Source organism: Prionailurus bengalensis, chromosome C1, assembly GCF_016509475.1.
Source record: "Prionailurus bengalensis isolate Pbe53 chromosome C1, Fcat_Pben_1.1_paternal_pri, whole genome shotgun sequence".
Lineage (NCBI taxonomy): Eukaryota > Metazoa > Chordata > Mammalia > Carnivora > Felidae > Prionailurus > Prionailurus bengalensis.
The window spans coordinates 62,339,001-62,360,665 of NC_057345.1; the positions used below are offsets into that span (position 1 = coordinate 62,339,001).

A 21,665-nucleotide genomic window follows, 5' to 3' on the forward strand; every position below is an offset into this window, starting at 1 on the left:
CAGAGAGGCTGAACAAAAATAGAGGGGAGAGGAGTTGGAGTTAAAAGCAAGGAAATTTTAAACCCAGAGAGAAAACAGAAGAGAAGGAATAAGGTTAGGGACTTTCAAAATAAGAAAGTTACATCATTTGCTGGCAATTCTGAATAGGAGAAAAAATAGGAGATAGGTGGGTCATCTAATAGTATTTACATTATTCTAGTAGTCCTTTAAGCTTAACCATTTGCCAAATATAGACATAAAGATAGTGATATATAAAGATATATTAAGAAATATATAAATATATAAAATATATAAAGATATAAAAATATAAAAATATATTATATATAGATAGGAGCAGAGAAAGTACAACCTTTTTCCCCCCACTAGGAAATATAAAATAGGGTAATATTGTATACCATGAAAGTATGCTTTGAATGTTTTACTGGGATATCAAAAATAAAATGGTTTCAGTATACCTCTATCTTTCCAATAACTCTGGCTTTGAATGAGAGAGGCTTATTCTACTATTACTTTTAAATCTAATATTTATAAGAACATTTAATTTCTGTGCACAAGGAGTACTCACACCAAAAAATTGTGACATGCTAAACTCAAGAGATCAAACTTTGAAAGCTTATACACTAATGGGTTATTTAGTTTTCAAAATCTTAATAATAATTGGCAATAAGGCTTGTTAAAATTCCTTTTGTTCAGGATCCATTGTGTTGATCTTGAAGCCCCATTTGTTCTTCTAAAATGATTGAAGCTGAGATCCCCACCTAGTGGATTTAGAGGATTTTACAGGTTTTACAGAACAAGCCTACTACCCCTGGAAATCCTTAATTTTTTTCTCTTATTGAAATAACAGGTTTTAAAAACTCTACTTAAGATCTAGGATAATTGTCAACAGAACAGTTGCAAATGGTTGAAATATACCAATATGCATATCAGCTAGACTACAGTTAACAAACAAAGCTCAATTTTTATTTTCATACCATAATTAGGAAAACAGATCAGGCACAAATATGAATATATAATCATCTGTGTAGAAAGCAATATTGTAATACCACTAATTGAGATGTGTACAGTAATTTCCATAAAATAAACATCAAGTGTAAACTGTTCAAGTACTTTTTTCTTATTTAATCTTTCATTTGCTTAAGGCTTTTTTTTTATGTTTGTTTTCTTTTCCAGGACTAGACAAAACTTTTCTTTCCCATTTTTCTGTTCCTTAGAGAAGCAAACTCAATTAATTCTGTCAAACATATCTTCTGGCTCCATCTTTGATTTTTGCATTATATTCAGTCGTACTTCTATTTCATTGATAACAATGAGGTACTGAGGATTTTTTCCTCCAAAATAATGCATTGGAAATGTATGCAAAGGCTAGGGGGTGTTTGTGTGTCCTTTTGAAGAAAGCTAACGTAGAAAATGATTATTAGTTGAGTTCTGCCTCTAAAGGTGATGTATTAACATAATCAGCAGATGGTGGATACAGTGTAGGTTTTGAAGCAGAGTTTTCAGCTTCAGTTATTCTTCTAGGAATTAGAGGCACCTTAGTTTTTGTCTCAAAACTAACGTCTTTTAACTCTGACAAGGAGGAAAGCCCCTTATGTATCTCCACTCTTACTGTACCTTCTTCATGTGTGTTGTTATCTTTATCTGGTTGAATAGTTTGAATGGCTCCCAAATCTTGCATATTAGTGTTAATTTCACTACAAGAAGGTCTATTTTCAGTTTCAGGGGAACACGTGATACTCAAATCCTTAGCCGTAATAGTAGCCTCAACAGAACTTGAATCATACAACATGTGTTTTTCACTTTTTCCATTTCCCCAAGTTTGCTGCATTTCCTTTCTGCTGCCTTTTAAGGTCATCTGTGAAGTCCTAACTAATGTACTAGAATTTGCCTCACTTTCATCGAGCATTTTATTCTCTTCTTTTTCTAATATTTTTATCTGTAGTGCTTCAGTGCCATCATCTCTAGGTAATGCATTTGTGCTGTCAATTTCTTTTTTGCCACTATTGGTTAGATTCCAAATGGCTTGAGTACTGAGAGAAGTACTGATATCTTTGGGAGTCTCTGTTCTATTTTGGTAGGGAATAGAATTTGTCTTCATCATTGTTAGGTCACCCTTGGCTTGTGTCTCAGAGGGAATGAGAGAGGAATCATAAGTTTCTGTTTGAAAAAGTTTTTTTCCTACATCATTTCCCTCATCTGTAATACAACTTTCCACAATTTGATGTGATAGTTTTGGTTTTGTCATTAATGTTTTTTCTTCATTTCTAAGTTGTTTATGACTTGAGTGTTGCTCTACATGTTTTAAAGTTTGATTTTGATCTAAAGTATGTTCCTTATAGGTGTCAGTCTTGTGGACACCTACAAGTTGTGTTTGATTCCCCAGAGACAAAGAAAGCTGATTTGGCTTAGTGGTCTTTGGTTTGTCCTGCTCCATGTGCTGGGTGGGCTCTGTTGCCTCTTGGTCAGTTGTCTCCCTGGTACTGCTGGGTGGTAAAACCTCATTTCCTGTACTTTCCCAGGTAGCTGGTAAGTACCCAGGAACATCCAATGCAAGGGGAGTTGCACCTTCCATTTGCTCAGTTGAGAACTGAGAGCTTGAATGCCTGTGTTCAGCTTTGATGGATGTGGGCTGAGGCAATGTTGACAGGCTGCTAGCAAGAATGAGGCCAGTAGGGTGACAGTTGACTTCTGTAGAGCTCTGGTTGACTAGAGGTAAGTCATTAGCACTGAGCAGAGGGGTCTTTTTAGTGTTTTTTTTGTAATGTGGGGTCTGCTTTGGAGCATGTTTGAGAGGCACACTCTTTGAAATGAGTCTAACATAGTTGTTACTCTCTGGCTGTTGGGAAAATTCTGCAGAGGACACAAGGTTTATACTGGCTTCTTTCTGAGAAGCTTTAGATAATTTATTCGGTGGTAACAATATGTGTTTCCATTTCCTTGGGAGTTCTGGCAAGGATTTTTCTGGATGGACTTTGACTTTTCTAAAAGGGTGTAAATTTAATTTTATCCTTGAAGTTTGTTTTTTAATTTTCCCTTTGAGGTCAGTTTGATTGGTTCTCTTCTTTTTCAGAATCTGTGGATCAGTAAGCCATTTTCCTCCCTTGTTTCCCTCCTGAAGATTGACACATTTTTTAAGATCCAAGTTGGTCAGGTGGCTACTTTGACTTTTCTGCTGTTTCCAATGGGTTGATGTTTTGGATACTAAATCAGGATTACAGAAGCTAACCCTCTTTGGGGAATATGTTTTCTTGATTTTTGTTGACAACCTTGATAACTCCATGTTGTCCTCACTCATAAGGAATTTTTCTATTGCACTGTTAATTTGGAATTGCTCTTTCTTAGCCTTTGAATGTTCTTTACAATTTGGCTTCTTTTCTTTCACATAATCTTGAAATTGATCACAGGGCACATATTTACAGATAAGAGAATTTTTCGGCTGAAAATACCTAGGCCTGCTCTGTTTTAACAGTCCACAAGGATCATCATATTTTGATCTATGTTTTTGTAAGACCTTTTGTACACAATGTTCCTCAGGCTCACAAGGCTTGGATGATGAGCCTGTAATAAAATGTCTCTGCCTGTGAGGTTGTAAGCCATTGTCTTTTTTTTCTATTGGAGGCTGCCATGATTCATTTGTTAAATGCTTTTCAAGACTTTCTCTTGCCAAGGCTGAACCGGATGTTGCATATCTTCTACTAAATGTGTCACTGTTGATATCTGCTGAACAATAAATGCAGAAATTTAGCAGTGAGCAGAGTTTTATTACCCCAACCAAACAGATGCTTAGAAACCTTATGAAAGGTGCAAAAATGATTCCTCTGATTATGGCAATTCTTGGATATTTCCTGATTTTTAACCAAACTCACAAAAGACTTTGGGTAGTTTAGTGTGTTTACAAGGCTACTCTTTATGGCCACATTTTAATCAGTTGCAATGCTGACCTAAAAGTTGCAGAATTAGAAATGAAAACATTCATAATTGTATGTTTTTACATTAGTTGTTGGTTATGTCAGCTTTAAAAATGAATAATAGCTAAACTCTTTTCACATGGCCAGCATAATTTTTTTCTGCATTAATTTCCCAGTTGGAACTAAATATTAGGAAGAACATGATACTGTATTGAGTAATGTTCATATTTCAAAGATAGAATAACCTCAGCAACAACAACAAAATAGTTATGATACTATTGGCTACAAAGCAGAGACCATATCTGCCTTATTTCCCATCACATAATATGGTATTAATTAAGGGGTGTCTGGGAGGCTCGGTTGGGTAAGCATCTGACTCTTCATTTTGGCTCAGCTCATGATCTCATGGTCCATGAGATTGAGCCTTGAGTCAGGCTCTGTGCTGACAGCAAAGAGCTTGGTTGGGATTCTGTCTCTCCCTCTCTCTCTGCCCCTCCCCCATGCACATGTGCACAGGTGTGCTCTTCCTCTCTCAAAAATAAACTTTTAAAAAATATATAGTATTAATCAAATATTTGTTAAATGAATGAGTATTTTGGAATATGGCCTTATCTTTATTGCGGAAATCTCTGTGAGTTTTAAATTGTACATGTTAGCATAATATTAATGATACATGTTAAATAATATTAATGACAAAAGTAATAGAAATATTTACCATTAATTAAGCATCTACTAAGAGCCAGGCATTGTGCTGAGTATTATACCTTCATTATCTCATTTAATATTCACAGAAGATGTGATCCACTGGACAAGTCCTATCATCCTATCACTTTTAAGGTGAAGAAATAAGCCTAAAGAGGTGAAACATTTCCCCTCATCACAGGTCCACTAACGATATGGGCAAAACTTGACCCAAGTCTGTCTGACACCAAACCCTATTCTCTTAACCCAATGCATATTAGACTTAAAATTACATCTTATAAGCGTACTGTCTCTTGTCTTCTGAAATTGTTTTACCAAGAGGAAGAAAGAAGTATTTCTGTTCAGCAATAGAAAGGAAGAGGTGAACTAAGCTTCACATTAGCATCTAACTTGAAGATTTGCCTTCAATTTTCTGCGTGACCTTGGAGAAGCTATTTACTCAATGGGTATCAAGAGACAAGACTTAGATGAGAATTATATGTGGGTGTAAAATTATTCTAGGGAAAGAATTTTAGCCTTTGTCAGATTCTAAGAGAGTTCTGTGACTCAAAGATAAATATTAGGAACTTTTGTACTACATAGTCCCTAAAGTCTCCCTTACTCCTGAAATACTATGGTTCTGTGTCCCCAAGTTTGAAGACATAATCAGAGTGACATTGCCTCTTACTGACTTCTTTTGTGGTCTTGGTTGTTTTTTCCTCAAATACCTGTCTTCTCTATCTCTATCTGCCTGGTAAGTAGCAGAATTTCAAGTCTTTCTTAAAAGTAAATATATTGGTTTGACAAACAAATGTGTTCTCTGTGTGAAACAAGGGACTGGGTTTTAAATGGTTAAGAGACAGCATTCCCTTCAGTATAAGAGTTTCCCATAGAAAAGTTAAGGCATTGGACAAAGCTAACCATCTGTCTAAGGTGTGACTCTGTTGAAAGGGTAAGTACTTATTTCTTTATAAAATAAAGCCAATCTGATCTGGTTTCTATGGTAGATGTTTTGTTGTTGGGATTTTGTTTTTGTTTTTGTTTTTTTGCTTTTTTTCCCCCCTTGGCTATTCCTCTCTTAAATCAAATAATCAGTCCCCAGAAACTAGTAAGAACTGGAGTCTGGGGAATACAATGGAATAAATTCACATCCTGCCTTATGCCACATCTGAGACAGCATACGGGTTCATTCTTTTCCAATTGTCCCCAAATCCATCCTTAGGGCCATATCCTCATGGTGCGAATTTCTTGGTGCAGCACCTCTGCCATTCATATTTGAGAGAAAGCCCTGCTTGTTGTAAACCAATTCACATAAATGACAGGAACCTCTTTACAGAGAAACTGTCAAAGTTTCACTGCTGATCCTGAAAGCATTACCTTACTATTCAGGAAGGAAAAGGAAGACATTTAATTCATTGCCTCCACCTAAATATTGACATTGCCCATGTACGGTGGGTAGATGTCATGGCCAGATTCACTTGGCTCCCAACATGGGACGATGAATTAAGTCCTGACTTTCCCTGGACTGGGAAGTTATCATCCCTGACAGCTCAGCAAGCAAAGTGTGTGTCTTGACATCATTCCTGAAATGAATCACTAGCATTAGAAGGCTCATTCTTCTAACATGTCATGCTCTGAGAAGGTTGCTTACTGCAGAATTGGCATTAGAGCTCGAAGGATGTTGGAATAGAAGCCAATACTCAGCCTCTCATAAATCTTAACAGTATATTGCTATTTAAAAGGCTTCTTTTCTTAAAATAAATAAATAAATAAATAAAAACCAAAACACTGTTAGGCATTGGGTCAGAAAATTCACTTTCCAAAAGGCACAATATACACTTACTCTCAGCTCCTGGGCGGGGGGCGGGGGGGGGGTTGTCCTCATCTACACGTCACCCCCAATCCACACCCACACCACACCCAGAGGGGTCCAGTATGTTTGTAAGAAGGATAGACTGGTGCTACACAATGATTTTTATGGCATTCTTCTATTGAGAAAATTAAAGGAGATTACCTCTTTCAGAGAAATTTAAACAGAGTGGGATTTTCTAAAACAAGACAACTCACCTATTGTTCTTGTTACATGCTGTGGCAGACTTTGAGGTTGGACTTCCCCCAACTCATGATTCCTTAGCTTTTTAACTCTCTTTGGACAGTATCTTGTAAGTAAGCTGGCTTCATTAAAAGCTGCCACATTCCCGGGAGGCTGTGAACATCCTGACTGCAGCAATCTGCCACCAAAGCAGAAGAAAGTGCTGTCTGCCCCATGGTCTTTCCCTTTCAGGTTTCTAAATGATCTGTCAAGGGCTGTGGACTCAGAGGCCAGTGCTGCTTGATGGCTGTTTTCCTGTAAAAGCGGCATTTCCTTTCTGGACCCCACAATGGACATGACCTTTATCTCGTTTTCCTGAGTTAAGTGGCAGTTACAGTATCCCTTAGTGTGGTAATTTCTTGCCTCATGAGCACACAGGGATTCATCGAAGGTTCTGCAACAAAGGTTTTCTGATGTGTGTTCATTTGCTTTGCCTTGTTGGAGTTTCCAGTTAAATACAACTAAACCTAGGCAAGTGAGACCAACAGCTCCTGTGACAAATAGAGAGACCATTAAAAGATAACATCATAGGAAGAAACGTATAAATCACCAAATGTGAAATCCACAAATATCAAGGTTAATGGTTTAAAGGGCATCAGAATAGGTGGGCAGTCTATCACCATGTAGAAAAATGTCAGTCCAGACAGAGGCTGTTTATTCAACATTGTTCTGTTTGTTAATTTGGATCTTTCTTTGTCTCTATTAAAAATTTTAAGAAAAAAGTGTCATCTGGAATATCTTTGGTAGAAAAAAAAAGGGTTTTTTTCATGGACTGAGATTCATCCAAGATAAAATAATTCTTGCATTAAAGTTCTTTTTCTGCCTATAGGAAACCAAATTTTCTATTTCTTAATCCCATAGTGAATAAAAATAGACTATATTTAGTACGTACCTGGAAATTCCCATAGAACATAACCTCCTCCTATTGCCATATTTTCATCAGCCCTAAAGATTCACCCACACCTCTGTAAAAGTCATTGGCTTCCTATTAGCATAAAGACCAAACTCTTGGCATCCAAGATTCCCTGCAGTCTGGCCATAACCTCCCTCCCTTGCCTACTTTTTCATTTTTCGTTATTAAAACACTGTGTTTCAAACTCTTCATTAGTCTTAAAGTACTTCTGAGCCTTTGTGCACACCCTTAGTGATGCCTGCAATACTTTCTCCTATCTCTGCTTATTTGAAATTTATTTATCTTTTAAAAACTGAATCAATACCTCAAAATTTCTTGATATGTTTGCTGTTTTTTCCATCTTGTAAAGATCATTCCCTTCTATGAACTCCCACAATAAAATGACTGACGTCTAATCTCAGACTGTCTGGTACTGTTCTTTCATGTTCTTTGTATGTGTAGCTTATTCTCTGAATAAGTTTATTCTCTAAATAATATAGTTTATTCTCTGAATAAAATTATAAAGGGCAGTGTTTCTCAAACTCACGTGCAGAGTCTAACCTGTTTAGACATCCCTGTTTCCCATCTTGACAAACGGCATGCTCAACCACCTAGATGTTCAAACCAAAGTCTCTGAGTTATACCTAACTCCCTCTCTGTCACAGTGATTTCCTTCTTTCTCAGCACTTATAACAGTATAAAATTATTGGGTTCACTTGCTTGCTTGTTCACTGTCTGTCTCTCCCCTGCCCCTGCCCCCCGCCCCGTGCCGCTAGAATTAAGCACTATGAGGAAATGGACCTTTTCAGTCTTGTTCACTCTGTATCTCCAGTACCCTTAACTCTAGCACAAGCACTCCAGAAATGTTTATTGAATATTCTTAAATAAACAGAAGGGATTCTGTTTATGAGTTCTAATAATGAAATGCACTGAGTGGTCTAATGTTACAAATGGTGATTGGGAAGACATGGCATCACTATCAACTGAGCTAGGAGCTCTGTCTTCTAAGTCTAGCTCTGACCATAAATTGCCGTGTGACCTCAGGCAAGTCATTTCCCCTAGAGAACACAGTTTCCTGACACTGGAAATGAGAACAGTGAAAGAGATGATGTCAGCATTTTAGACTTTTCAATTGACTGCACCATGCCTGGTTCCCTCCACTGCAGGCAACTTTAATGAAAATATGATGTTATTTTTTGAACTTGAAAGAAAAGGGAAAGTGTCAGGCATGGTCGCTTCCTTGTTCTGTTAAGGATGAAGATTCCAAAGAGAACAGCAGCCGCTGATACAAAACTTCAACCTTTGGGTAGTTTACTAGATCTTGAAGTCTTATAAGCTTCATTTTAATTTAGTTGACAACAGTATATTCTTAGTGCTGTCACAGTTTGAAATAATTTAATATCTATTGAAGACTCAACATTTTTTAAAAGTGGTAGCAAAATGTAGACCAGAATGTTTTTATTGCCAGATCCTGGAGCTAGGGTTATTCCAAACAACGGTTTCAGCTTTAAAATATTAAAAACATATGAAAATACAAAAATTTTGGAAACACTCCGTATCTCTTACATGGGGTAAGAAAACTCAGGATTCAAAGCTTTGTTCTGACACTTCCCTTGGGCAAGTTTTCTTTAAAAAAAAATAAAGAGGGGCGCCTGGGTGGCGCAGTCGGTTAAGCGTCCGACTTCAGCCAGGTCACGATCTCGCAGTCCGGGAGTTCGAGCCCCGCGTCGGGCTCTGGGCTGATGGCTCAGAGCCTGGAGCCTGTTTCTGATTCTGTGTCTCCCTCTCTCTCTGCCCCTCCCCCGTTCATGCTCTGTCTCTCTCTGTCCCAAAAATAAATAAACGTTGAAAAAAAAAAATTTTTTTTTAAAAAGAAAGAAAAAGAAAGAAAGAAAGAAAGAAAGAGAGAAAGAAAGAAAGAAAGAAAAAGAAAGAGGGTATTTATTTATTTATTTTGAGAAAGAGAGAAAGAGCAAAAGGGGCAGAGAGAGAGGGATACAGACAGAATCCCAAGCAGGCTCCATGCTGTCAGCACAGAGCCCGATGCAGGGCTGGAACTCATGAGCCATGAGATCATGACCTGAGGGGAAACTAAGAGTCAGATGCTAAACCAATTGAGCCATCCAGGCACCCTCCCTTGGGCAAGTTTTCTAACCTCTCTGAGCCTTATTTTTCCACCTCTGTCAAACAGGGATGATTACTACCACTCAGAAATTAAGTGAGGTAATATATGTGACATATTTAATGCAGTGCTTTGATTAAAGTAAGGTTCAGTGAATTATCAACATGATTCATGGTTATGATTGTTGCTTCTATTGTTTAGATTTGATATTGCCCTATTAGGTCCTAGAACACTTAATGGTTGGGGGAGGGGAGAAGGATTAAAAAGTCCAAAAAGTAAAATCATTAAGAGAATACTTTGTATGGCTGGTGCAGTTACTAAACCAAATAATAAAGGAAATAAAGACCTAAAATTTTTTAAACACATGCATCAGCCATTGAAATGAGAGTAGGCATAATCTGATTATAGGGTAAATTTCTCCTCTAATTGTGTCTAAATGGCAAGGAACCACTCACTCTCCTGCTGTTGATGCTAGAAGTATGTCTGTATCACATTACCACTCAGGTATGGTCACTTTCTATTAGTGCAGGGAGCAGAAAGCAGCAAATGAAGCTTGTAGGCAGGCTGAACGTGCTATTAAGGAGATGGTTGAATTTTCATTGCCATGGGCATTGTTGCTATTTTTAAGAGGTTGTTCTAACAATCTTTCTGAGTTGGAAAAACAACAATAACAACAAAAAACAAATTTAATAAGTTCTCATTGGAAATGTTAGAGCTTCATGAAATCTTTCTCTTTTCACCCACCAATTCAGAGTAGGAAGTGTTAAGATGTTAGCGTTTGATGCCAAATAATCACTTAATAGTTTTAAATTCACTGAATATGATTATATTCCCTGGAATTGTAATGATTTACTGTAGCCAAAGAAGGAAAGGGAAATCAGAGGTCAAATTATAGTTCTAAGTCTTTTACCCCATAATCTACAGGTATAGATTATTGACTACACTTTTACTTCAAAAGGAGTAGATTCTTAATAGAATAAATTGTACAAAATCAGAGTTTTTTAAAAGACAAACACCTTCTCAAAACAGCATCTGTAACAATTACTCAGTGAAAGATGCATTATGATACTTTCACACTTTAAAACTTAACATGTGTGTATTCATAACTATAAGAATTTACCCATGCTTCCTATTATAAGCTTCCTATTATTTTGACAAACCTTTGAATCTTCCAGAATTTATATCCATCTCTACACTAACATAAGTTGTTAGTAAAATCTTTTCCGAAAATAGATATAAAAATACCTAGAAGATACTGAAAATCTCTATTGTAATATTTCCAAAATTATGCCCTACAAAACACTAATGTAATGAAATCCTCTGTGAAAAGAGTTAATGGTTAAATGAATTTGAGAAGTGCTCCACATTGTATGAACTTTGGGGTTCATAATGCTTATTAGAAAATGAAAGGCAATGAGGAAAACACTGCAGTAAAGAAGTCGGTTTCACTTTGTTTAGTCCAGCATTACCCAAATCTATTTGAGCCCCACAACATTTTGCATCTGTGTATGTTCTTATCGAAATATGTATTAATTATTCCCTAGAACTAGTCTTTGAACTCTAGCATTCTCGGACATTTAGGGTAAAACTCCCTGCCCTATTACTTTTGTCTTTTATGGTAAATTATTTCTTAACACTTATAATTACTGACATGGTTACACAGTTTTTAAAACAATTTATCTTTCTGAGAGGATTAAATTCACTTCCAAGTGAGTTTGATTATTGCCGATGATAGTTCATTGTTTAGACCTGACTCTGGTTTCCATCTATTCTGATTAAAAGTGTAACTCTCAGGAGGAGTTGAAAATATGATGTTCAGATTTCACTGGAAACCTACTATAGAATAATTATATATAGCACATATTCAAAACCTTCATTTCAGTCCTGGATGTCATTTGCCCAGCCTCTGGTCTTCTAGCTTTGAGGAACCACCTCCCACCCCACCCCACCCTACCCACCACTCCTCGCCATGGTTACCTACAAGTGCTAAGGATTTCACCATGAACTACAAGCATAGGGGGAAAATACACATTCCAGGTAGATGACTCAAGAAATCTCATGTGTATTTGATCTTTGACTAATGACACTAAGTACCACTTTATATCATTCATCCAGTGAAAGGTAACAATAGCTGATGCATAGTTAAAGAAATGCTTAAACTACCACAGCAAAATAATAGAGTTGAAAATTATCTTCTGCTTAGTCAATCTGGGGAGGTATGCGCCAAGTTTAGGAATGAGTTAGACAAACAAATCTTGTAAGAATTCAGAACCCCCAAATAGGAGGAAATCAAGGCAGAGAGAGGCTAAATAACATGCCCAAGGTCACATAGCAAGTAAGAGGGGAGCCAGGATTCAATCTTGGGCAATCTAATTGCAGAGCTCGTGTACTTAATCATTGTGCTGTACAACCATTATAGAGCAGGACTGCATGTGATTGTCCTTAATAGCACGTCCTCGTGCACGTGGTTAAGCCCACCAATTCTTACTATCCCATGGGGAGGCATACACATGTATGTGAGTGCCTTGAGGAAAGAGACCACATCTCATCACTTTTTAATCCCCATTCCTAGCATTTTAATGAATGTACCAGTAGTTCATGGCAGATGGATGATGATGAAATATAGATACTATTCCCACACTAGACAAGATAACTGAAGTCTAAATAGCAAGGTAATAGACTCAGGATTACAGGGGTAGTTATACCAAGACCTAGCCCTTGAATTCTGGTCCAAGCCCCTTTCTTCTGTTAGCTTCTCTGCAACAGGAAATTCTAACAACCTGTGCCAAGTTAATCACTATCCTCCCACATTCAGTGACAACCTCTCCCTTCCAAAGCCCTGGAAAATTTCCCCAATTTCCCAGGATTGGCATCATTCAGTGTATTTTAAGAATATGGAGAAGAGTTGGACACATTTCTCCGTGGCATACCTGCAAAGCCAAGGACAGTCAGCAGGGCCACATCCTGCCCTGGGAGGAGGGAACTTCTGTCCTTTAGAACCAGAGTCAAGTTGGGAACCTTGGAATCACAGTTGGTCTCAGACAGCTTTAGCACACTCTTTGCAATAGCCACCGCTGTGTCAGACGGCTGACAATTTAGGTCCTTGGCATTCCTGAGCATGTGAGCAGAAGACTTAACGTAGTTTCTTAAAAACCGGGCAAGAGGGTAGAGATCACAAGAGCAGCTCCACTGGTTCTTATCTAAACTCAGAAGGATCAACTGCTTCAGTGGAGTGAAAACATCTGGCATGTGGGCCAACCTATTTCGAGAAAGGTCCACTTCCTGTAGTTGAGGCAAGGGCTGGAAGGCATCTTTCCCAATGTAGGAAATAAAATTGTTAGATAAATCCAGATGCCTGAGACTGTGGAGCTTTGTGCCTCCAAAAGAACTGTCTGTCAGATTAGTGATCTGATTCCCATCCAGTTGGAGCCGGGTCAGGCCCTTGGTGTTTCGGAACCAGGACCCTTGCAGGGTGCGGAGAGCGTTATTGCTAAGCACCAGAACCTGCAGACTGAGAAGCCTGCTGAAGGTGTGATCAGTAAGCGAAGAGCTGGATATGCGGTTGTGCTCCAGCAACAATGTCCGCAACTTTGAGAGGCCATGCAGGGCATCTTCCCGAACATCCTCGATGCCATTTCTGCTCAAGGAGAGCAAGGCAAGATTAAACAAGAGAGACAAGTTTGTGCTGTCTATAGTGGAGAGGTATCCATCAGTGATGATTAAAACCCTCGTGGTCACAGGGACTGCTGTGGGGAAGAAAAGCACACACCAGAAACAAGGCACACACAAGTGAGAGGAGAGTACAGTGGGGAGCTGAGACAATCGCTGCCCTCTGAGCAATCTTATCACCTGGGTAAGAACAATAAACAAAATGAAAATAATTCTCTGATTTCTCAGTTTAAAGGGAAGCTGGCTCTTTATCAGAATGATGGATTTTTATATTCTTTGTTTCTATGACATGTTTATTTGAGAAACATAAACCCATCTGTTCCTTTCCATGTCAAAGTTAATTCACTGTTTAGAATTATCACCACTGATTTTTTTTTGAAGGTGGCTTTATAGGCTTCTCCTCTGTGAGGCTGTGCAGTGACCTGCTCCAGCCCTGTTGGCCCCAAGCAGATTCCCCCAAGAGCCAAGCCTGGGTCTGAGCTTCCTAACCCATTTCCCACCATCAGTGTATATTGATGCTGTGAAAGCAGTCACCTTTTCTTTCAAACTTAAAGGTATAGGTTGGATGGGAGGAGTGAAAAGGAGGGTTGGTTTCTGCTTTTTAGCTCCAGGTTAAAAGTTGGCAACTTGGTAAGGATCCATATTCTCTCCGGATGACCTGAGGATCTGTCAGTGGGGTACTCATTATAGTCTGGGCCATCTTGGCCTCCTCCCTAATATCTGTTCCCTCCAATGAAGTATATCATGTGATGGCAGGTAGTACTCAGGGCTTCCGACTGTTAAATCCCTTCACCATAATCACCTCAGAGCCATCACTGCTCTGTCATTAGAAATCAAAGCATTTTAACTCAATAAAGATGTATTATAATCAGGAGTTATTGTAACACATCTTTATCATGCTAAAATTGTTTTGACTGCAAATGACAGTGTCATAAAGATGGAAGAGACCATTGTCCCTGGGAGGTCTACAGGTGATATTTGAACAATCAACCATGGGGGAAGCAAATCACAATTCCCTTATGGAATTCAGACTTGCACTGCTGAAACAAAGAGATAAAAAAATGTAAAAAAAAACAAAGAATTTTCACAGTGCCTTCTCTTGGAAGAATTGTTCCCATCTCTACAGCACCAGCAAGCTTAAGTCATGGTGGTTTTTTTTTTTCTTCATAGTATTATCACTGATTATTTGAATTCTATTAATTCTGGCCAGTTTAGCATTTTGTTTCTCTCAATATTGTTTTTGATATGGGTTGAGGGAGTTTCATTTTATGGATCCCCAGTTCTCTAGGGATTTATCGAGTCTGAGGGAGCAGGCTATTGATTCTGTCAATTACTTCTTGTCTAGGACTAGACAGACGCTCCACCCACAGGTCATCCATTTACTGCTCTGTGTTTATGAAATTTAACTTCACAAATGTGACGTACTGTAAACGAGAAGGAAGATAGAGAGGTGCGACAAGGTAGATGAGGAATATTTGTTTCTTAGCGACATCAGCTATCTCCGATGGGGGGCTGGGGCGGGGGGAAGGAGTGAAGTCAGGAAATCTATTTGAGAGGGTAGGATTTTAGTTTTTAAGTGTTTTTGATACTAATTGGAAGCCGTGTACAACAAACTACCCTTGAAACTGTCTCTCTCCTGTCAGGGATGACAATAACTTCTATCTCTTAATTCTCATAGAGTCATAGGATTTTCAAAATGAAAAAAAAAATCAGCTTCATTTGCTCCATCTTAACTCGGACTTGTTTCTGAAATTTTTCCATTGGAAGAACTTATAGCTTGTTTATCTCGTCTTGGATATCGGAATGTAAATCACATTCTCCTCAAATTTGTTAATAAGGTGTCTTATTAAATTGTTGACTTAAGCAAGCAATATGTAATGAATACAGGCAGTGTATCTTGTTAGCATTTCTACAGCTCATTTACCACCAATAAAAAAAGACTAGACTTTCAAAATTAGATGCACTTTGATAATAATCTGTTTTGCTGGTACATCACTTAATCTTACTAATGTTGAGCAATTGTAGTTCAGGTTTCTGATTCATTGATATTTTTTTCCAGCCAGCGGTAGGGTTCACATATGCACAAAGTGTGGACAAAAATATAATTAAAGTGGCTTGCTTTTTTTTTTCTTTTCTTAGAAAAAAGTATGTAGCTGCATGAAATGGTAGTATTCTTTTGTAATAGCAGAATATTTCAGTTGCCTCTGCAGGTCTTAACATAGCTTTGGTTGAGACCACCAGGAATAGGAAAAATAAAATAATAGTATCAGTCTTCAGTCACTGTGAAAAGCTTGCTCTTTAAAAATTTACCTCTTTCAGGCTGGGCCCAGAGAGCACTCAGTGTAATGAAAGCCATGGCAACGGATTTGCCAGATACACTTAACACTTTCTTTTAAGAGTTATTGGTTTTATTACCTACTATATAGGTGAGCTGGTGACAGAGGGTCACATCTTTGGCGCACACCACACATGACGCAGGGCAGGCCGCCACCACCTGCAGCATCATGGCGAAGAGTATGAGCCATCCACCTGAAAGGAGAGAGCAGGCACATCATGATGTTGGTATTTATTATCCGTGCTTTCAGTATAGTCAGCTCAGGAGCCATTTGGGTGATTTTTGCTATTTAATGAGCACCTTGGGTTCTCACAAGATGCCAGATAAATAGCTAGAATTCTTAATTTGTGTATAATTTAAACCAAACTTTTAAAGCATTTGGCCATAAATTTAGAGACCTCATATCCACGGCACACACATTAGTACAGATTACTTAAGAATTAAATTACTTCGTAATTTTTTTTTTTTGCTCATACATTATCTTATTTAATTCTTTTAACTCTGCAACTCAATTTGAGGCTGAAAAACTGAAGTTTGGAATGGTTAATCAACTATCTAAAGTCGCATAGCCCTTCAGTATTTAACCTCACCATCTTTTAACTCTCTGTTAAGTGTTCTTTCTAGTGTGCAGAAGTTAATCTCAGGCACTGAATCTTACATAAGTACAAGCAAATTATTCTGTACAGATTTAGATGCCATACGTAGAAAGGGAGTCTGGAGGAGCATTAAGATCACAAGCTCTACCTAGCTTTGAATTCAGTTCTGCTCTTTACTGACGATAGTATCTTAGGTAAATTACTTCTTTTTTCTTTTATGCCTTTTCATGTTTGAAATAGCAATAATAACAAATGTTTACATTATAGAGCATATTGTAAAAATTCAATAGAATGCCCTATTTAATAAATGTCAAATTCTACCATTATTTTTATGCTCTTTCAGCCCTCCAATGAAATGTTAACATAATTTGGATATAATATTCCCCAAAGCCTATTTATTTATAATGTATTCTCTGACTGATTTGGGGAGGGGGAGAATATGAAACACATTTTATAATAAAAAACTCTCTATATGATAACATAGTTTGTGAATTAAATAAAATGTAAATAAAACATAAAATCATTAATTCTGTCATTCGTTCAACAATATATATTGAATGCCTTCTGTAGTCTGGACACTGCTAACATCAGTGGGAATAATGTAGAGACAACAGTAAATCCCTGCCCTCATGGGGCAGACATTCCATAAGAGATATAAACGACAAATAAAGAAATATGAAAATGGGTATTAAGTCATCTGGTAATAAGAGCTATGAAATAAATCAAGCGAAAAAGGGAGCAGATAGCACTGGCTTGGGGGTTCTAAATATGGTGAACAAGGGAAAACTCTGATAAAGTAGCGTTTGAACAAAGACCTGGAGGAGGTGAAGGCACTGGTCAGTTCTGGTAGAGAGAATAGAGAGAATACTGAAAGCAAAAATCCATGGGAGCCCGGTGTGCTTGGCCTGAGGAGGTCAGCGTGACCAAGAACACAGTAGGAAGGGAAGGTCAGGCAGTCTAAGGGCAGGCTATGTGTGCCTTACAGATGAATGTAAGGGTTTAGGTTTTTATCCAGATCAGATGAGTGTAATTGGAGTCTTTTATGAGTGATATTACTTGATCTATAGTACATTTTTAAATGATTATTTTGGCTACTGTGTTGGTTACTCTAGCTTTGTAATATAGTTTGAAATCAGGCAGCATGAGGCCTCCAGCTTTGTTCTTTTTCAAGATTGTATTGGCTATTTGGAGTGTTTTGTGGTTTCATACAAATTTTAGGATCATTTGTTCCATTTTCATGGAAATACGCCTTTGGAATTTTGGTAAGGATTGCACTGAATCCATAGATTGCTTTAGGTAGTATGGACATGTTAACAATATGAATTTGTCCAATCCATGAGCACAGAATATCTTTCCATTTATTTGTGTATTTTTCAGTCTCTTTCATCAACATCTTATAGTTGTCAGTGTACAGATCTTTCACCTCCTTAGTCAAATTTATTCCTAAGGGTCTTATTCTTTTCAACATAAGTAAAAATGGTTTTGTTTTCTTAATTTCGCTTTCTGACAGTCCATCACTAGTGTATAGAAATGTAACAGACTTTTGTACATTTGGTTTTGTATCTTGCAACGTCACTGGATTTTCTTATCAGTTCTAACAGTTTTTTTGGTGGAGTCTCAAGGGTTTTCTGTCACACCATCTACATGTAATATCATGCCATCTATAAATAGTGACAGTTTTACTTCTTCCTTTCCAATTTGGATGCCTTTTATTTCTTTTTCTTGCCTAATTACTCTAGCTAGGACTCCCAATAAATACTAGGTTGAATAAAAGTGGCAAGAGTGGCATTCTTGTCTTATCCCTGATCTGAGAGGAAAAGCATTGAGTTTTTCACCATTGAGTATTATGTTAGCTGTAGGTTGGCTATCATGTTGAGAATACTTTTGATAGACAAAGAACAGAAGCAGCAAAAGTAGTTACAAGGCAACTATACAACTACAAGAAAGAGATGATGATGGTTTAGATGAAAAATAGAGGTAGATTATGGATAATTTTTTATTATGATGCAATTTAATGTAACAAATTTGAGCTCAGACAAGCTATCCTGTGCAATGGAACATGTGAGGTAATCAGGAATAAATAAGGCATTGCTTATTCTCAAAGCACTTTCTAGTTAGTGACATAAACACATAAATACCTAGTTATAACACAAGGAAGAATGAAGTAAATCTAAACAAAGTTGCAAAATTAATGTTTGGAATCACTTGAACACTTAACCAAGGATGTATCTTGTGAGTTGGGCCTTGAAGAGGGCAGAGGATTTCTACAGGCAGAGAATAAGAGTTAGATAATTCTAGTCTGAGAAAATAGTAACAATGTCCTACATTAGGCAAAAGACCTGATGTCAGTTCATTTTTTTAAGCCTACCTGAGCTGCTTAGTCAACCCCATGCATATGTGGTCCAGAGGTCAGCCAGAGATTTAAACAGAGTTTATATGCAGACCCTGGGGCTCCCTTTCTCAGACTCTTTTCTTCCAGAATCTCCCCTCATTTTCTAGCAGGATTCTAGGATGGCCACCAAGATCCCTGCCCCCTGGTATACGTGCCAAGGATAATCCCCTTCCCTTAAATATGGGCAGAACTCATGAATATGATGAAATATTACTCCTATAATTATGTTTCTTCATATGGCAAAAGGAAAAGCATCCTAGGTAGGCCTGATCTAATCAGATGAACGCTTTAAGAGCAGAGAATGTTTCTCCAGTTGTCACAGAGGAAGAAGAGAAACATGTCCTTGCTGGCCAGGAAGAAAACAAATGGCCATGTTGTGAACGACTTAATAGGGACCATGTGGCAAGAAACTGCATTCTCCAGAATCTGAGTCATCCCTGAATTACTATTGGCAAGAAAACAGCAACCTGAGTCATACGACCACAAGGAAATGAATTCTTAAAAAAAAAAAAAAATTAACATGTATTTATCTTTGAGAGACAGAGAGAAAAGCATGAGCAGGGGAGGGGCATAGAGACAGGGAGACACAGAATCCAAAGCAGGCTCCAGGCTCTGAGCTGTCAGCGCAGAGTCTGACACGGGGCTCGTACTTGTGAACCATGAGATCATGACCTGAACTGAAGTCAGACGCCCAACAAACTGAGCCACCCAGGAGCCCCTGAAATTATTTCTTCAATAACCAGTGATCTTAGAAGAGGTCTTGAGCCTCAGATGAGAATCACAGTGCTAGCTGACACCTTGATTTTAGTCTGGTGAGACCCTGAGCAAAGGACCCAGTTATTTTTCACTCAACTCCTAACCCATGGAAACTGTAAGATAACAAATGGGTATCATTTTAAACCAACTAAATTTGTGATAACTTGTTATAAAACCATAGCTAAAAAACTTTGATTGCCCTGAATTTTATCTTCTGGTTTTTTAAGCAACCAAGCCTGCAGGCTTTCATAAGAATTTTAATTGTTCCCTAAGACGTAGATGAGGTCTGCCCTTAGGGTAGGTGTTGTAAAAAAATTTTTAAAGCGGAAAACTTACTACATGCCTTTCCTTTTTTGTAATTGACTCCCCTCCAGAATCTACCAGCTTTTGTTCCCTCTCTTCTGCCTTCAGGTAGCTGTCTTTTGTATTTAGTCCAGAGTTTACAGCTGTCTGGGGGAGGGTCCATCTGCTATAAATGCTATCTGACCATTCAGTTTCTGGATACCCTTTGAAAGCAGAATGAATGTGATTTCCTGGTAGATTAGGAGCAAGAGTATGACAAAGAAAGAAATTAGAGATTAGTCTATGGTTTTTGGCCTCTGTAAGTGAAAGGATGGTGTTGCCATTTACTGAAGCAGGGAAGACTATAAATATAAGAAATTGCATATGTGAATTTAGCCTAGGGAGTGTACTGGGCTAGATATAGATATTTGGGAGTTGTTTTTTAAAACCATGAGACAGAATTAAACCCTCAACAAATTAACTCTAAAGATAGATGAGAAGAGACCCAAAGCCTGAGTCCTGGTGCAATCCAGAATTTAAAGATAAAAAAGAAAAGCAAAATTTACAGAGGAGACTGAGAAAGAGCAAGTGAGAGAAGAGAAAAATAGTGAGAAGTAGTGACCTTAAATCCTATTAAAGAATGTTTCAGGCATAAATGAATGATTACCTGTATTTAATGCAGTGCCAAATAGGCTGAGCTTTGAAACTTAACCTTTGAATTTAGCAATGTGGAGACAGGTTTTTGTATCCTAAACAAGAGCAGGGTTAGCAAAGTGTTACAGGAGAAAACGTGATTTGGGTGGAGATCACATGGAAGGAATAAAGTAAAAGACTGTGAATTTAGGCAATTCTTTTGAGCAATTTTGGCGAATAGAGAAAATGGAGTACTAGCTTGAGGAAGAAGTGGAGTCAAGAGTTTTATTTTGTTGCTTATTTGTTTTTAAGATGGAAGAATTAATAGTATGTTGGGATTAAATAAAAGAAACATTGGTGATGCAAGAAAAGTAGAAGGGAAAATTATTGTTAGAGCAATACCCTTGAAGATAGGCAGGGATAAGAATTGGCCTCAAATAGAATCAGGCAAAATTCATCCATAAAAGTGGGACTGAAGGCAAATTATGTGAATTTAGGCATTGGTGAGTGGTCAATGTAGTAGTGGGAATTAGACATTTGAGGAAAGAGGAGAAGGTACAAGACAGGTCTGGAGTGTGGAAGAGTGAGTGAACTAAAAATGTGTAATCTCCCAAGGGAGTACTGAGGGTGCACTTGAGGTTAGAGTGAAATGATTTTTTTTTTTATTGTTGAGAAAGAAAAAGAGAGAGAGAGAGAGAGTGCACACATGTGTGGGCGAGGGGCAGAGAGAGAAGCGGGGGGTGACGGGATTTGAAGCAGGCTCTGCAGTGACAGCAGAGAACCTGACGTGGGGCTTGAACTCACAAACCATGAGATTATGACCTGAGCTGAAGTTGGACACTTAACCAACTGAGCCACCCAGGCTTCCCTAGAGGGACATGATTTTGAAGTAAGTCCAGTCACAATGGATTCAGTCAAGATTGGGATTTTTCCCAATACTGTATAAAAGGCATGATAAGGCAAGGGAGTTGAGGTAGTATGGAAGAGAGTGATTATGATTGCCAGTGAAATCTAAGCTAAGCACAGGAAGAAACAAGGTGAGTAAATGACAGTGAAAAGGTGGTAAGATGAACAAAAAATAGGGGAGATTAGATGAAAAGTAGGTAGATAGATATGGACGTATGTATGTACATAGAAAATATTAGCAAAAACATGTTTTTTTTAAGGCTGAGTGATAGATACATGAAGGTTTATTGAATTGTTTTCTCATACTTTAGGGTATATTTGAAAATGTTCACAATAAAAAGTTGGTTTCTTAAAGTGGTAAAATGGTTTGTGTAGTTAAAGATTGTTGGAGTCAGGGTTTC

General features: G+C 37.9%; 2 protein-coding genes across 2 annotated transcripts in view; one reads left to right on the forward strand and one right to left on the reverse strand.

The window, feature by feature from the left end:
• The window catches only part of LOC122480639 (serine/threonine-protein kinase TNNI3K), a 291,341-nt gene that overhangs the window by 212,051 nt on the left and 57,625 nt on the right, over positions 1 to 21,665 (forward strand). The window lies entirely within an intron of this gene.
• On the reverse strand, positions 942 to 16,085 carry LRRC53 (leucine rich repeat containing 53). Its single transcript, XM_043575282.1, has 4 exons — positions 15,780 to 16,085; positions 12,626 to 13,441; positions 6,657 to 7,172; positions 942 to 3,717 (listed from the first exon to the last, which is right to left on the reverse strand). The coding sequence occupies exons 1-4, from the start codon at positions 15,868 to 15,870 to the stop codon at positions 1,418 to 1,420; spliced, it is 3,723 nt and encodes a 1,240-aa protein (XP_043431217.1). The 5' UTR covers positions 15,871 to 16,085; the 3' UTR covers positions 942 to 1,417.

Bases quoted from the DNA above. Each gene is read 5' to 3' on its own strand.
- LRRC53 (XM_043575282.1), bottom strand. From the start codon at position 15,870: ATGATGCTGCAGGTGGTGGCGGCCTGCCCTGCGTCATGTGTGGTGTGC. The intron at 7,173-12,625 runs GTATGCCACGGA...TATTTGTCACAG, and splicing joins GACTGTCCTTGGCTTTGCAG to GAGCTGTTGGTCTCACTTGC. The intron at 3,718-6,656 runs GTGAGTTGTCTT...ATTGTTCAGCAG, and splicing joins GCATGTAACAAGAACAATAG to ATATCAACAGTGACACATTT.